At 34.3% G+C, this 17,916-nt stretch overlaps 3 protein-coding genes across 3 annotated transcripts in view; 2 read left to right on the top strand and 1 right to left on the bottom strand.

Annotated features, from left to right (window-relative positions):
* Positions 1 to 10,562, top strand: part of LOC122631447 (polypeptide N-acetylgalactosaminyltransferase 2) — a 98,939-nt gene extending 88,377 nt beyond the window's left edge. The window contains exons 4-10 of the mRNA XM_043817138.1: positions 3,319 to 3,417; positions 4,082 to 4,149; positions 4,252 to 4,503; positions 4,770 to 4,985; positions 5,061 to 5,280; positions 5,376 to 5,586; positions 7,385 to 10,562. Of these exons, the coding sequence (XP_043673073.1) occupies positions 3,319 to 3,417; positions 4,082 to 4,149; positions 4,252 to 4,503; positions 4,770 to 4,985; positions 5,061 to 5,280; positions 5,376 to 5,586; positions 7,385 to 7,654 (1,336 nt within the window). The 3' untranslated portion in view covers positions 7,655 to 10,562. The remainder of the gene's footprint in view (positions 1 to 3,318; positions 3,418 to 4,081; positions 4,150 to 4,251; positions 4,504 to 4,769; positions 4,986 to 5,060; positions 5,281 to 5,375; positions 5,587 to 7,384) is intronic.
* Positions 10,563 to 10,958: 396 nt separating this feature from the next.
* On the bottom strand, positions 10,959 to 12,368 carry LOC122631795 (KRR1 small subunit processome component homolog). The gene has a single exon (XM_043817896.1). It carries the CDS (start codon positions 12,084 to 12,086, stop codon positions 11,064 to 11,066), a length of 1,023 nt encoding a protein of 340 aa, XP_043673831.1. The 5' UTR covers positions 12,087 to 12,368; the 3' UTR covers positions 10,959 to 11,063.
* A 1,053-nt stretch (positions 12,369 to 13,421) lies between these two features.
* The window catches only part of LOC122631751 (zinc finger protein 525-like), a 46,967-nt gene continuing 42,472 nt past the window's right edge, over positions 13,422 to 17,916 (top strand). Inside the window, exons 1-2 of the mRNA XM_043817810.1 lie at positions 13,422 to 13,774; positions 15,696 to 15,958. The gene's annotated coding sequence lies outside the window, so the exon portion shown is untranslated. The remainder of the gene's footprint in view (positions 13,775 to 15,695; positions 15,959 to 17,916) is intronic.

Below are 17,916 nucleotides of genomic sequence, written 5' to 3'. Positions count from 1 at the left end.
GCCATATGTGGGATATATAATATATTTACATATTTATAATATATATACACACACATATGCACACATGACTTCGTAATACAATAAAATTCGAACCAATAAGTGTAAAATTTGATAACCTATCGGGAAAAGATAATTCGATAAAAAAAAAAATCGAGTCTCAATTTTGTCGGTTGGTCAAGCTTAAATGAGAAAATCAATGAAAGTTTCTACACGAGCCAACCAACCACCGATGTGTTCGTTCGCTCCTTCTCGTAACTACGTTAAAATAATATTTGCCTACGAGGTCGTCGTTTTGAACCGACGAGCAATATACGAGGGTTCTTGTAATGGCGAACGAAAGCGACTCGTTAATCACTACTATTCTAGGGCTAACAAAATGGTTGCATCGTTTTTCATCGATGAAAATCCTTTGTTAGTAATCAAAATTCGAAATTAGTATGTCTAACTAAAAAGTGAAATAATTATGACTTCGGTCAAAAGGTAAAAAAGTTATTTCGTTTTCTTCGAGTTCAAGGCAACCAGTCGTAAAAATAAATCGTCTTCGTTTCGAAGTTGGAGAAATATATAGCCAGAAGGAACTCGAAGCGTCGCTCCGGAAACCGCACCGTTTTAAGATCTACGGATCTACGAGAACTTGAAGTAGGTATTCTTTTTTATGCAACACAATTTCGTGGAAGTAACACGCAGTTCGTACTTTCGTTCTCTCCTCGATTTCGCGATTCAGTCTGGCGATTCTGTATAGGTTTGCACGAGCACGAAAAAGCTTTTTCGCTTTCTAGAACTAATAAACAAGTAAAAAAGTAACTTTCGCCGTGAAACGAATGCTTTGACCAACAATACGATATTGAGAATCAAAGATTCAATTTGTTTTAAATAATACATCCCATAAATTTATAACTCAACGATATTCTACGTTTCTATCTTGTGGACTATCTCAAAGATTAACGTTAAATTCGAAATTGTCCAAATCCATAAAAGCCATCGTAAACCCTTTTCAAGTAGACTTTTCGTAAACAAGATATATAATGTATACGAACTACAAAAATCATTCCAACAATACTAATCCATTTGGAACATTATCAAGAATATACACTGTCCTCTGTATTCATAACTCATAACCAATAAGCATAGAACGAGATTTCATTTACATATGTCGATCGTCATTAACCAAATATCCCACGTATTTAAATATTAATGGAAATATTGAGAGTTTCGAAATACGTTCACGATTACGTAAACAAAATTTATACCCAGCTACCTTTATTTATTTATTTATTTATTTATTTATCTATCTATTGATATGTTTATCTATCTAATAATCATCAGACTGAAATATATCGAGAGAGAAGAAAGGAATAACATTCACAGAAAAGTAAAAATAAACATTCGTGTAGCTTATAGAGACGATTTAAATACTTCAAAATAGTCCAAAAGTTCTAATTTTCTATACTGTGGAGATGCGACAAAGATGAAGTTAAATTAAAAATTCAATATTCAGCATCGCAATTATCCTCAGCGGCGATGTCCGAAGAGCAGATTGCTCGGAATCATACGAGCGAAAAACTTTATTTTCCAAGTGGCACTGAACGCTTGTCCTAATTCCATCTCCTGCTCAACTCGGTCGAACCCTTTTTTTTTCTTTTTCTTTTTTTTTCTCCCCTTTTTTTTTCTTCTACACTCTCCTTATTTTTCCTGTCGAGTACTACTAGCGTCATTGTCGCAAAAGTAGCTCACAAAATACATGAGTGCATTCCAATCTGAGCTTTGCTAATGCTTTCCCGGAATTAAGCTCGAACCTCCCCTTATTCTTAATTTGATTATCGGAAGACCGTGCGAGAAAGAATTATTCCGAGTTCGTTTGATCGAAGACCCTTTTAAATTAACTGATCTCGATGAATCTATAATTTCTTTGATTTCATTTAGAAATTTGATTCATCTAAAAAAGATGATATTTAGATTATTATTATTATTATTATTATTATTATCATTGTTGTTGTTATTGTGATTATTTTCCTCGTTAATATATTCATGATTTTCTCGGTAGAGTATCTTTTCATTATTAATACGAATCGATCAATAGCGATGCGTACTTCACTAAATTGCTGCTGAATCATTATTTTTTACGTATATGATAATATGGAAATAGTGAGTAAAATAGAGATAGCGTTTATGAGAATTCGTGAAATATCGAAACGAATTTACGTTGCTGTGCGTTCGCGTACGCACGATCGATCGATTCGTACCAGTGTTAAAATACATAGGTATGTGTACGCATACATTGGTAGTTCGATGCGTACGCGAATTTCGAACAGCCGATAAAATCGGTAGTCCAGTCGCGTTATCCACTTAAGCGCCAGGACAGCGCAACACCAAATTGAAGTTTCGAATTAAACCGTCCGGATGATCCGTCTCGTCTCGTGGACGCGGCTTTGCTCTCTCTCTCTCTCTCTCTCTCTCTCTCTCTCTCTCTCTCTCTCTCTCTCTCTCTCTCTCTATTTCTCTCGTTCTCTTTCTCTTTCTCTAAAGCTCGTTTGCAATTTCAGTAGCCAGCAAATATGTCCACGTCCGGTTCGCACGGGTTTAGAGTGAATGTATAAATCCTTTGGACTAATCTGCCACATTCCTTGGTCTTCGTCCTGCGAAGGGAATAATATCTTCTGGAAATACTTGCGAAATTGCTCTCCTCTAACTCAAATTCGATATACCCTTGAACGTCAGCTAGACTTTTAATTGCCCTTGAAATCCATCGAGATAACTCGAAACATCGTATTTCTTAATTCCCGTCGAGAGGTCACGTTTATCGAACCTTTTCTGATTTCACGAAAATATCTCGGTAATCGTATTATCTCGTAAAAGAGAAGTCTGTTGGTAATTTTCAATGGCGTAGCGACATAATGTCTCCCCAAGTTTGCCGAGAGAAAGAGAGAGAGAGAGAAAGAGAGAGAAATTTTTTTCCATCGGAAATGCATCTTGCGAGCGCGCGTATAAAATAAATACATTCCACACACGTCCCATGAGTTTATCTCACGAAAGAGAAGGTCCGACATATTGGGATCGTGCTAGTCACCTAACCACGTTTATGTACCTTCTGCGTCGACTTACTTCAGCGAAACGAAAGTCTGCCTTCTCCTTCCTATTCTACCGTCTCTTCTTGAATTATAATGCGAGTACTTTCGAGGAAACCACTTTACTTGCCTTAATATTATTCGATTATGATATCGTGCTATCCTCGAAACCACAATCGTCTGCACTTATAATCTAGTTATTTTTAAGTCCTTTATATCCTTCACAATATTATCCATCTTCTCATTGTTCCAGGTGTCGGATGAAACAATGGAGAAGAGATCTTCCACCAACTTCCGTCATAATCACTTTTCATAACGAGGCCAGATCAACGTTGTTAAGAACCGTAGTCAGGTAAGTTCTCTCTTAATCATTTATATTTTTGTTCTTATTAAATTATTAATTATATCGAACGAACGAATGTTTCGATATAATCGATTTTAAAGGATAGACGGAAAGGAAAAAATAAAGTTTCTACTATATACGAGTAACTCTAGAAAAGTGAAGAAATTCAGAGTGCCGGCCGATGGAATTTTCTAATCGTCGTTCCATCGTTCCATCGCGTGTCACGAGTGCTATATCCGTTCAAAGTAGGCGAGACATCGAGATCCTTTTCAAGCCTCTCCTTCTCTCTCTCTCTCTCTCTCTCTCTCTCTCTCTCTCTCTCTCTATCCTTCCCCCTTTCTTCTTTTCTCCTTCTCTCTCTCTCTCTCTTTCTCTCCTCCACCTCCTCCTTCTCCTTCCTCTTCGTTCCACGAGTTTCTGGCATCGAGCATAAATCAGAGATTTTTCTCATAACTCGGTCTCGTATTAATTAAAACATTTTTCCATCTACGAGACCGGAAGGAAAAGAGATGAAGGAGAGTTTTGGTAGTCAAGAGTCGGCAAGTTCTTGCAGAGGTTGAACCAAGAGGCGTAACGGAGCCTTAAATTTATTTAAGGCGACCATATAAATCGACCGTTCGAATTAACGAGAATTCTTAATTACTTTTCTTTTCTTTTTTTTTTCTTCTTTTAGCGTACTCAATAGAAGCCCCGAGCATCTGATCAAGGAGATCATATTGGTCGATGATTTTAGCGATCATCGTGAGTACTTCGGCTAGAATTTTTGTGTTTATTCTTTTTTTTTTTACATATATATCTACGATCGGAAAAATTTGTTTACACGAATCCCATTCATCGTTTCAGCCGAAGATGGCGAAGAACTGTCAAGGATTCATAAAATACGAGTGATCAGAAACGAAAAAAGAGAAGGTTTAATGAGATCGAGAGTTCGAGGCGCCGATGCGGCCACTGCTAGCGTTTTAACGTTTCTGGACTCTCACTGCGAGTGCAACGCTGATTGGTTGCAACCCCTTTTAGAAAGAGTAGCAGAGGACCCAACGAGAGTTGTTTGTCCTGTAATCGACGTTATCAGCATGGATACGTTCCAATATATCGGTAATTTGCTTGCCTCTATTGTCATTGAAAAATTACTCTCGCTTCAAGTTCGAGTGGCCATGGAGTACACGTATTGTTCGTTAAAAAATGAAAACCATCGAATATAGTTTGAAATTGACTTCGATGATAATCGATGAAAAATTAAATAAAGAGCGGGAATTTCAATACTCTTTGCTAAATGAACGTGGAATGTGAAAAACCAGTTTTTCGAGAAATTTGTCTCTGTATCGAAAAAATTGGATCAATAAACTATTTTTCTGTAATAGGTGCATCGGCAGATTTGAGAGGAGGCTTCGATTGGAGTTTAGTTTTTAAATGGGAATATTTAAGCCAAGCCGAAAGACAAGCACGACAAAAGGATCCAACGCAAGCAATCAGAACGCCGATGATAGCTGGTGGATTATTCGTCATCAACAAAGCTTATTTTGAGAAACTTGGGAAATATGACACCCAAATGGACGTTTGGGGTGGTGAAAATCTTGGTGAGACAATTTAACAATTCTCTTTAATTTCGTTTTATTTCGAAATCCCTACAAACTACACGATTATCTGTTCAGAAATATCCTTCCGTGTATGGCAATGCGGTGGAAGTCTGGAAATTATTCCATGTTCTCGAGTGGGTCATGTCTTTAGAAAACGTCATCCTTATTCATTTCCTGGTGGTAGTGGGAATGTTTTCGCACGGAACACGAGACGTGCCGCAGAAGTATGGATGGATGAATATAAACAATTTTATTATAATGCCGTACCTCTTGCACGGAACATTCCTTATGGAAAGTAAGTAGATTACTTCGGAAATCTATATTAAAGATCAAAATTCGTTTACATGTTCTATCGATATCTTCTCTAATCCTTTTATTGCTTTTCAACAGTATTCAAGACAGAATGGAACTGAAACGAGAACTGGGCTGCAAGCCCTTTATTTGGTATTTGAAACACGTCTATCCCGAATTGGTGATCCCTACGAGTGAGGGTGGTCCAGGAGGATCTCTGAAGCAAGGCACGGCTTGTCTGGATAGCATGGGCCATTTGCTAGATGGAAACGTTGGTTTATATCCCTGCCACGATACCGGTGGCAATCAAGTACGTAACAGTACGATGCATTTAACGAATGTAACGAAGTATTTTCTTCAATTACTTTCTCGGAAAACGAACGTTGTCCAAACGTTCGAACACCTAATAAATTACTCCTTTCGATTTGATTCTACTCGTCCAATTTTTCAAAGTAGGTTCTTCTTAGAGAGATACCACGTTAAAATTCGTAGTAATACCTACGCGTTATAAATCACGAAAGAGCGTGACACGTTACTCTGTTCGTAAGTCGTACGCTCGGGGCAAATAAAGCTATATATACATATATACACACGCACACATATATATATATCTGGTTTATATGTATACAAGCGATTATTTCTCTAAGTATTAAACATACAAAAAAATGTTTTAGACGAATGTTGCATGATATCAAGGGGACCACATCGCAGTGATTATTATTTCACTTTGCGATAATCTTGAAGGGCCATGTAAACGTTACATTTACATTTTTATATAGAACCCTATATTTTTTATTATATATCTTTCATCAAAAACTGTTTTCAAAACACTACTTACATTATATATTTTCTACAGATCATTGTTTAATCATTTATCTTCAAATTTAGCATTAGCGTTATTTAATGTATCCTACATCATGATGTATCCAGTTGGACTTTATGTGCTTCTAGACGAAAAATGATCGAATTGAGCCAAATCGATGAAAAATATATGAAAATATTCTTAATAATGGACATGAAAAAGCGTGCTAATGTCATTGGCACATCAATTTTAAAGACAGGACAGAAACGATCTAATAGAACAGAACAGAACAAGATTGAAAAAAACAAGAAAGGTTCGACTTACTTCGGCTCGAGCGAGTCGAGTCGGGTCGAATCGGATTAGAGTTAGGTTCGTTTAGTTTATGCGCGTCTGGAGTCTTGTTTGGGGTTTCGTCTGTAATTTTGTCTAGGATTTTTTCCACAATTTCGTTCGTAGTTTTAATTAGAGTTTTCTCCGCGACTTCATTCACGGTTTTATCTAGAATTTCGTCGGTTATCTTTGACTATCTTCGAATATCAAAAATAATCGAAAATATCTGAAAATATCTAAAAATTGCCGCTATCTTTAGCTGTTCTATCTCAGCTGATTCAATCCACTCGTATTGGAAACTTTCCGATTCAACCTTTTTTGTTCGATTTGATTTCATCCTATTTTGTTTTCTCTTACCTTTAAAATTAATGTCCTTCTATTTATACATCTTCCATTATTAGCAATACATTTATATATTTTGCATCGATGTAGCACAATTCCATTGCTTTTCCTTTAAAAATATACAAAGTCGAATCGAATTGTTTCTATTCGCGAAATACATCGAATAATGCTAATGACAGGTTTATACTAAATTTAAAGTTTAATGACTCATATACAGATATAGATAGTGTTTTGAAAATAATTAAATATCAACGATAAGATAAAAAATATAGAATTCTATTTATAAATTTAAACATAATCTTCGCAAGGCTTTCCGTGATTATTTCAAAATCTATTAATTATCACTTCGATATGATTGACATCGTACAACGTTAATATGAAACATTTTTTCCATTTTTAACACATAGGAAAATTATTGAGTTTATATATTTAAACCTGTCGCACTGTATATCACTTTCATCGAGATTTACGAACGAAAGAAGCAATATAGTTTTATGATTTATGATCGATTAGTTTTTCACTAGCTGAAACGATACATTATAGGATAGTGAAAGTTTTGATCGAGGATGAAAAAAAAACGAATGGTAAGATATAAGTTTAAAGGACTATATTATGAACAATTTGATCATTTCAGGAATGGGGCCTTACCAAGGATGGTTTGATAAAGCATCACGATCTTTGCCTGACGTTACCACTTTACGCGAAAGGTACGACGCTCCTCATGCAGGTTTGCGACGGCAGCGAAAATCAGAAGTGGCGACACTTGGAAGGTGGTCTCATAAGGCACTCTAGGATTCCCGTCTGCGTGGATTCCAGATATCACGCTCAACGTGGAATCACCGCGGAGAAATGTGATTCTAACGCGGAAACGCAGAGGTGGCATCTCTACAATCACACTCACTAACTTCCATCGTCCTCTCGATGAGAACAATCACCTTACTCGACCGCGTAATAATACGTCTCTCGTCCCACGAGTTCGCCAAATCTTCCAAAGGATCGATTGTTTCGTCCGTTCGATCGTTAAAACGAACGCGCGAGACGAATTCGTCGCAGAGAGAAGAGAGATTTTCCTTCTCCATCTTTTTATTCTTCTTCTTCTTCTACTTCTTCTTCTTCTTCTTCTTCTTCTTCTTCTTCTTCCTCTTCTACTTCATCATCATCTTCTTTGGGCCTAGAAAAAATCGTCGTTCTTGAAACGAATCACGGACCATACTCTCGGTTTTTTTTTTCTTAAACCAATCGATACGATCACTCCGGATTTTTTATATCATAAAACGTGCTACATGATATAAAAAAAAAAAAAGAAAAAAAGAAAATACAATAAAAAAAAGTCTAAGGACTTCGCACGTTCCCATCGAATTTCCCTGAACAATTTGATTTGCGCGTATACTTAAATGTGTAATGATCTCGAAATACAATCGCTCGAGCGATTACTTCTTTGCATTTATTTTCAAAATATATATTTTCTTTTACCTTCTTTTTTTTTTTTTTTTTTTTTTTTTTAAGTCGGATGTTACTTCACTATTATTGTATTTTAATATAGAAGATACTTGACGAGAGATTTTGCTTATGAATACCAATTTGAGATTATAATTTTACTAGTACATACGTTATATAAAACGAAGAATCGATAGAGCAATGTGTATACGTTCTGACACGAGGTAACTCTAGGTTCGATTATTAATATTTTAATGTTTTTTTTTTTTCCTTACTCTTTACTAGTCATTCGCGATGTTATATCTACTTTCCACAAGTTTTATTTTTTATTGTAATCTATCAAAAGATGCATGCGTGGAGGAATGAGGATATTATTTCTTACAGCTTGACGATTATCGATGGTCGACGATAGGTCGTAGATCGATTCGAGAAGCATTTTAGTCACATCTTTACGAGTCTGAAAAGTTCATCTACGCTGCGTCCGTTCTCCTTTTCTTTTTTTTCTTCTTTTTTCTTTTTTTTTTTTTTTCATATATATATATATCCATGCATAGCAGATTTTAATCAATTTTTAGAGCGTTCGGTCGCATCGAGATTTTTTGTCTCCAATCCATAAGATTGGAATCGTGAGACAAAGCGAATGTTTCGACTCCACGCTTTATGATTCTCGATAAAGAGATTTATTTTTGTAAGAAATTATATATGTATTTACTTGGTTGTGCGAACGGATGGGAATCGCGATACGCTTAGCGTGTAATAATTTAACACATTGCGGACCGATCGATCGATAAACTATATAATTTCGTTCGGATCTCTTCGGTGAAACGTATAGACACAATTAGTATAATTAATTATTACAAAGACATCCGCAATGCGTTAAATGAAAAGGCGAAAGTACATATACACGGTGACTTATATAGCAATATGATGCAGTTCTTACGATTTAGGCAGATCGGCATGTGAGATGGCTTTTTTTATGGCCTCGACTTTCCGCCGATAACTGATTATAACTGCCGCCGTTTTTGCGCCGGATTCGCATCTATCGGAGGTTTGAAATTTAATATTGTACGATATTGCGCGCTTTGCATTGAGCTTTTGTATGATATTGCGCCCATCCGAATGTCATCTTCAATGTTGACAACAATGTAGTCGAAAATGTTTGTTGGGAGATTGTTTTTTTACATATTGATACTTTAAATAGGTAATAACATGTTTTAGTGTAGATATTATAAATGATCGATATGTTCTTGCAAAATGGCAGACAAAAGATAACGAACGTTCGTTAATAACAAGTATATTGTACATTTAAATTAGAGAACGAAAATACGATATTAACAAGTGAATGCATTATACACGCCTGCGTACTCGTAACATTATCATCCAAATTTTATACATTATCTTTAAGTTTAATTTTTAATTTTTATTCGATAAAATTTCTCTTTCTACATTTTTACTAGATGAGATTTGCGTTTATCAAGCGTTTAACTCTAAAAAAAAAAATATTATTGAAATATTAATGAACAATTTATATGAATCGTAATGTTACGTGTATGTTGATTGTGTACATACATAGATGTAGACGAATTCCGTGCGTCTGTTTCATATTTAAGATACACTCGCAAAGTGAAAATGTGGTAGACGCGCGTACAGGTGCAAGAATTGTAGGATTCGTGATAAAAGTTGGGCCCTAGGGTGTTCTGGACTGGGATTCGAACCTGGGTCTTTCGCTTTCCGGCCAATTCCATTCTCACGAATGCCTACTTTATTAGAAATGGAGATGATCACTCCCATAGAATTATACGAAAAAGACCTTGTAAATAATTTCATATATTCTATTAATTAATTATCTTTCTCCCGTCCTAACTTCTCGAAATAATACTTCTTTGCTATAATAAAAGATACGGATACTTTTTCTCTTTGCTTCCGTGCATGACGAACGAGTTGAAACTACAAAGTTTCTCTACCATAATTACGCTGATACTTGTAAATAAACCTTATCACGTGAAAATATAAATATAAATTAATGAAGAAACGGAACATTGTACTTTCCAAGTCTATAAACTGTACGATAACGATAACAAGAAAATTCGAAATTAAGTTAAGATAATAAGTAATCAGTCAATGTTAACATTCGTATCCTATAAAATACCTTTGTAATTGATGAAGAAACATTGTTACAAGTAAAATACGAAGGCTGTATAGTGGACTATTCCTTACGTATTGTTATTTGCGGTTTCTTCTGAATCGTTAGAAAAATGAATTTTTCTATAAGAGAGTGTGATCGTAATCGAATATTTCGGAGAAATCACGAATGTTCTAAAGACGATTAGTGCATATTATAAACAAAATAAAATCACTATGATTTTATAATTCAACATCGCATATGTCGAAAAAATAATTTCGTTTAAATTAAAATTGCGAAATTGTCCTCAATATCATCTTTTTGTTTTATATAAATTAATTTCTTTTCAAAACATGAAAATCAATATTATCCTCTATCCTATTAGCAAATGTATAATTATTAGATATGCATAAATGTATACATACATATACATACATACATACATATATATAAATATATATAAATTTTATATATATATTTATATAAATATATATATAAATATATATACTTAAAACATATATAATATATGTATATAAATATATATATATTTATATATATACATATATATATATACATATAAGTATATATAAGATAAAAATAATATTATAGCAATTCCAGGCAAAGTTTTTCTAATAAAATTATAAGACACTTCTGCAGAAACATTTATTATAAAATTGATTTAGTTAAAGATCTTACATGCGCAATCTATACACCTATCAAAGTCTCTATTATAATTTCAAATATTTCTCCTTGGCTATGTTTTTGCATTATGTTTCTTCATTCCTTTCCTAATCTTTTTCTTTAATTCATCGATATTTATTTCTGTACTTTTTGCATTATTCTCTACTGGTTTTTCCTCTGGTGGAATAAACGCCTGCTCTCTGCGTTCTATCCTTCTCTTTTTAGCTTCTTCGTGTCTAGCCTCTTGTTCCTTCTTCTTCTTTGCTCTCTTTTGTTCTTCCTTTAAGAAATATTCTCCAGACATAAGCTGTTTATCAAGTTTGCTCTCTTGCTGCGGCGGTGGGAACGGAGTATATGGTTTCTTTTCCTTCTTCTTTCTTGGTTGTTTTCTCTTACTAACATTTTTACTATTAAACTTAGGTAAAAATCTTTCCCAGTTTTCATTCTTCAATTTGGGATCTTTCGCTAATTCTCTTTTTATCATTAACGCTTTTATATTATAAATAGGATGAATATTTTTCATAGTATCTTCAGCAATGCGTCTCACCTGTTGTAAACCTTTATAAGGTCCTAACGCAGAGACTGTTTGTCCCTGAACTAACACATAACAATTTGTCAATAATTCTATTGATTTCAACGTACATCCATTTGGTCCAATTAACCTTTGTCGTCTTTTAACAAATTTTTCTTTATTTCTTACAAAGGAAGAAATTTTTATAATATCGGAACCAATATTATCTTCCAATACTCTCACTGCTTGTTCAAAAGGAACCGATCTAGACATGAGTTTTATCATATCCCTTGCTTTTACAACGATATAAGGATCCCAAGTCTTTCTTGTCGTTTTGACTGTCATACTACCTTCAACGAGATCTAACTCTGCTTTAACTGCATATCCGTCTAATGCTTTCTGTACCAGAGGCCAATGTTCTTTTAAATATTGTTCTCTATATTTTGGAAATAAAGTAGCGAAAGAACTTTCTTCCAAAAGACGATGTGGATTATCTTCAGGTTTGAATGCTGGTATTTTCAACGACCAGGCATTATCCACAGGTCCACTCACTTTCGAAACTTCTTCTGATTCTTTGTCACTCATTTTTTACAGTAAACTTTATAATAATTAAAACATTATACTAAATATTTTATTTTCAATCGAAATCCACGTAGGATTTTTATAGGTTATAATTCGTATTCTTTAGTATTCGATTATAAATTAAATTTTTATATATAATAAAACTAGCTATAAAAATAATGTTTCCTTTTTTACTACTTTACGTTTTCTCGAGAAAAATGATAAAATACGTGATTTTATATAAACGAAAGGAACACGCGTTTTTACGTACGAATAGTCCCATGAGCGCCACGTATCAATGTATGTCGTAAACATACTACCATTCTCCGATGATATGGATATAATAATTTGTATATAAACTATATATATGTTTGTTCCTACGTAAAAAAAAGCGTAAAATTTAACATATATAATAACAACGTATTACTTTAAATTGTTATTATGTATAATGTATGTTATATTTACCATATGAGTAATGTATTTATATCACAACTATCGGTAAAATAGTACTCGACATAACAGTTCCCAAAATATTTTAAACTTTTCATGGCGCGAATCGCGCGTGTGCGCACGTGTACGGATCATACGTTTATAATGAAAAATTGAGAAAGAAATATGATTGTTTAGTTATTTAATTAACTACTTTTTATAGATATTCGTCATATTAAAAAATATATGCGTAATTTTATGTTTATGTAATTATTTGTGCAAGTTATCAGTCAATATTTTTTAGTGAATATATTTTCTGAGGTTAAGTATATACTTTTACGACTAACAAAAATTCATTTAAATTTAATACATAATTAATGATTTAAATTTTGATGAAAGCATGATAATATCTCTGACAAATACATATATATTTGCTGTGTGATCCAGAAAAAATAAAAAATATATATAGATAATAGAACCTCAAGTATACTCAGTATTTTGGTTTAGTTTCTTTCTTTTTTCTTTTTTTTTTTTTTTAACATCCAACGAACATTTGGCTTTAGGCACTCTTTTTTATGTTTGAATGTATTTGAACTACAGACTGTACCAGTGTCACACATGCCTTTTTATGTACCATTAGTCTCCCTTTATATTTTAACCCCTTTGAAAGGGGTAAAGGGCTTCACCCCTTTACACATAAAAAAGGGATAGCTGTTAAAAAAGGGTGTTGCAGCTGAAAAAGTATAGGCCTATTTTAATAGATATGTTATGTTTGAATAAATTGTAATATTATGTAAAATTAAGTATTTGCTTTGTCAATCTATATTTTTTATTATTTTTTATATAAGTATTTTTTATATGAAAAAAATTTTTTAATTAAGACAAGATCACAAATACTTCATCTCCTTTGGATAGAAGTTGTTGGGACAATATTTTTTCTTGTATACAGTCAAAATCCATCGAACCACACCCCTTTGGCTATGGGATTTGGAATATTCGTTCGGGGCATGCTCCGTCTCATAGCCAATACAGATCTTTCTGTAGTGAATGCCATCTCTCTCCTATACTCTTGACGGAAGCTCTACTCCTAGGGATTGGGAGATGGGTTCTCGTGATTGGTCAGGGGAACGTAGTCTACCACCAGCTACGTTGCTGTTTAAAAGGGGTTGTTCAGTTCTCCGTTGGCAGCCGTTGCCTTTAGGTCATAGTATATCTTTTCATCAATCAGTGAACACATATTGTTGAAGTGTTAAATAATATGAATTTTAATGGATTTAACAGTAGTAAGTTATTATATTAGTCATAAATCAACATTCTCATAAAGCGTGTCTCTTTTACAAATTACATATTCAATCAAACGATACTTATATTACATATTTACATTATTTATTTCATATACTTTTTTTCTTATCATATTATTATATTTTATTCTAATATCATTTTTATATATTTACATATCTTTAATTTTTATCAACTTAATTATTATTATTCGTTTCAAATCAAATTATTATACAAATATTTATTTTATATTTTTAACATACAATATGCGATTAGCAATGTTACTATCCATTACAGAAGACCGATTCTCTATCCCTTTGACATGCAATCCTTTAGGGTACCCTTTTTGTGAGTTACCCTTTTTTTAGCCACCCTTTTTTAAGATACCCCTTTTCAGAGGTATCCCTTCCTCAATTCTTTCCCCACCATCAGAGATTTTACCCTTTTTATTTGGACCAAAAAATATTGTCATTTTTCTTCACAATGTCTGTATCTCTTTTTAAATATCAACTTTTTATGGCAAGGATTTAGTTGTTTGAATATGGTATTTCAATAATATAAATTATATTCACTTCTTTTAAAAGTATTCCTTTCAGTTGCCTTTGTTTCTTGTCTATAGCTATATTATATCAAATAGCGGACAATAAATTTTCCTTCTTCAAAAGGGTGTGTGCTAGAGTTAAAAAGCATGGATCAATTTAAGCTTTATTCTTATTCGATGTTAGAGGCATGGCAAGGGGTGGAGCTTACTTTCCCTTCCACTTTGCATCGATATGAGAAGAAGCTAAAGGGTAGACAGTCTTGCGTAGAAGTTGAATGAAAGAGGATACTTTGCTTAAATGACAGTATTACTATTCCCATTTAAACTTGTTATTTAATAGTATATAAAATTGCAGTGATTTACTTCTAAAAACTTTATAAATGTATTTTTATATAGTACTGAAGTATCAAACCAGATAAATCAGAATAAAGGTGCTCAAGTGAAAGTGAAATTTTATTATAGTACTACAAACTGTGATATGTGCAAAATGAAAGATAGTAATTTAAAAAAAAATAACTGATGAAGATTAAAAAAAAAAAATAAAAAATAAAAAGATAATGCAACTGATAATATAATCTACGTATGATGATATTTTAAAGATATGAAAAGTACACCCAGATTAATTATTACAAATATTTTATTTCAATATAATTTTATTAAAAATAATATAATATATAATCGATTTAAATTTGAAATTTGTTACGTATCAAAAATCTCGTATGATAACGTTATCGCAAGCGACATTAGCTCTTTCATATTGACTTCACACAGTTATCTCGATAGTTCAAAAGAACGCTGTAAGATGCCGCAGTAGAGTATTCATTGTTTTAATACGAGATTGCAGATATTTATTTTTTATGAAAATTGTTTAATGATTATAATTAACAAGTAAACATATACTATTATTTTATAAGCAAACATATAATATTATTTTTAATAGTATTATTTTAAACATTTTAGTACATACGTACATTAAGATAATTATATTATTGACTTACCAAATGGAAATATCCATTTAAAAAATACGATTCATAGATCCTTAAGGAATCATTTAAACGATTAATAATCACATAGACATCTTTTCGGAAGGAAAAAAAAAAAACTCGGATATATCAAATGAAGAAATGTTTTCGAAATAGTTTCGAAAAGTCGAAATTCTGATTGTGAGAATAGAGATAAGCGCGAATAAATTTACCCCTCAGTCTATCCCCTAGAATCGTTTCGTCAAAAGCCTGCTTACCTTTGTTCGCTGTTTCAGAACGTCGACGCGTTTTCGACAAAGTCTGCACGTTCAGCAAAAGCATGTTTGCATTTCTCTCCCTTTGGGACATCGTCTCCGGCGCGCAATTCCGAAAAGCCGATTTCAATTCCGTTTCCTTTTACAGGGAAAAAGAAATCTCGAGTGGCTGACATGGTTCAAAGAGAGATAGAAAGAGAGAAAGAAAGAAAGAGAGAGAGAGAGAGAGAGAGAGGCAGCGAGGGTGAATTCACCCTGGGATTAGGAGAATCGCGTAGACAGGAGCCGCAACACGCGCGACTATCCCAAGGACTCCCTACATCCTCGAGAGTCCCATTGCATCGATCCTTCTCCATCAGCCTTCTTTGCTTATCTCGACTTGTTCCGTGATGCTGAAGAAACCATGAATCGGTGAGTGACAAGAATTCTAGTACTTTTTTTTACGATTTTCAATATTTTATACATACATATAATTTGTGATTGATCAGCTTGAGTTTATAATCGGATAATTTAATTATTTTTATATTATTATTATTGGTTTTTTTTTTTTTCATTTTATTATTACCATTAACAGTATGTTCGAGTAAGGAATAAAGAGAAATTCGAATTCTCATTGAGATTCCTTCGCGTGTAACGTTACTAGATGGTATAACGATGAGCTTCGTTTCCGTCTCCGGTCTTCACAATTTTCGCCCCGTCAACTCCATTCTTCCGCGCTCTGGCTCCGTATGTCTTGCCTCCTTCACGTCCTAGACGTGAACGAAAGGTTCAGAAATCCTAGTTATACGAAGTTCACGTTCTCAATGTGTCTGAGTATCGGAAGGATAGTTGAGAGAATAAAAAAGAAATTCCTCAGCATTTAATTAGAAATGAATTAAAAGAATTTTGATCGTTTGAAATTCGTTCGATTCGAGAATGTAACAGAGTAGAGTAAGGATAGGGAATACTATCGATTCTGTGCGGACAACAAGCAACTGAGAATTTTTCTTAAGGAAAAAAGAAAGAAAAACGTTTTACGAGCGACAAGGAACGACCGAAGAGTCTTCTCTTTCTTTCTCTTTCTCTTTCTCTTTCTTTCTCTCTCTTTCTCTCTTTTCTTGCTCTAGGATACGGAAGATGCTTTTCGCCCGATATTTTTCATTCCTCGTGTGCAGCGCATAAACACATTTTTATATGACACAGGAGTTGATGTATCTTTCCCTCTCTGGGATCCTGGCTCTCGGTTGGAATAGAAGCCTTTGTCCAGGGTGCCGTCCGTGCTTTTTGATATTCTGTCGGCGCCTTCGTCCTTTCGGGACGTTCCATGCCACCCTCGATTTCTCTTTCTTCCTCTTCCTTCCTTTCTACCCTTGCATATATCCTTCGAGGGCGGCGTCCTCCATCGTTACTTTTCCGAAGTAAAAATCATCCTTCCAGTCTGAGAGAAAGAGAGAGAGAGAGAGAGAAAATTCGAAAGGAGTTTTCAGAAGAATCGCGATTCGCGAATTTAAAGGGACAGACGATCCAATTCGATCCCTTATTTTGCTCCCTTTCGAGCGTAACGCGTATCTAAAGGAGAGAGCCGTTCGGCTTGCTTTGTCGCTAAAAGATTCGTTGAGTCTTCTCTCTTTGTACGGGGTGCGCTCCTTTGCGCAGAGACCAGACCCGGCCAATAAAAACTTTACAGCTCCGTAATGAATGCAAGAAATAATTATCTCATGAATACATTAGTTTTAGTATCTTCCGACACGGACGAAGACCGTAAAAGCGGCATTGGATATCTCGACCCTTCCCGTCTTACTTATATTCCTTTTTCCCCCATCCCTCTCACTCTCTCTCTCTCTCTCTCTTTCTCTTTCTCTTTCTTTCTCTCTCTCTCTTTCTTTCTCTCTCTCTCTCTCTCTCTCTCTCTCTCTCTCTCTTTCCGTCTTTTTCTCTCTTTCTCATTCTCACGACCGATATCCTCCTCTTCGTTCGATAATTCTCCGATCTCGTGAGGCTAACACCTACTCCCCTTGGAGCACGAGAATGGAAAGCTTTTCAGTAATCTCGCAGCGTCAGCCGAGAGATCGAAGGACGCCCGATAACCTCGACTTCGAAGAACGCTATAAACCCCATTAGTCTTGCTACCTCGAACAATAATATCGCTTTTAAATTTGATCTCATTGACGATGGTAGACGTAGATACTGATAGATCGCGAGAAAGTAGGAAGGGGCTAAAGAGTTGGGGTGTAGGGGTGAGCAGAGGGGAGAGAGGGAAGGTATACTCGCATTTACGTCATTTATCGAAGAAACTTCGTTTGGCTATATCAGTAGAAAACCCTTTATGTGAATACTGCGAGATGCGAGGAGATGGAGAAAAAGAGGAAGAGAGAGAGAGAGAGAGAGAG

This window comes from Vespula pensylvanica, chromosome 9 (assembly GCF_014466175.1).
Source record: "Vespula pensylvanica isolate Volc-1 chromosome 9, ASM1446617v1, whole genome shotgun sequence".
NCBI lineage: Eukaryota > Metazoa > Arthropoda > Insecta > Hymenoptera > Vespidae > Vespula > Vespula pensylvanica.
Note: the sequence above shows the minus strand (reverse complement) of the source record. Positions and strands in the feature narration are given on the sequence as shown.

Excerpts from the sequence above, each read along its gene's own strand:
- LOC122631795 (XM_043817896.1), bottom strand. The coding sequence starts at position 12,086 with ATGAGTGACAAAGAATCAGAAGAAGTTTCGAAAGTGAGTGGACCTGTG.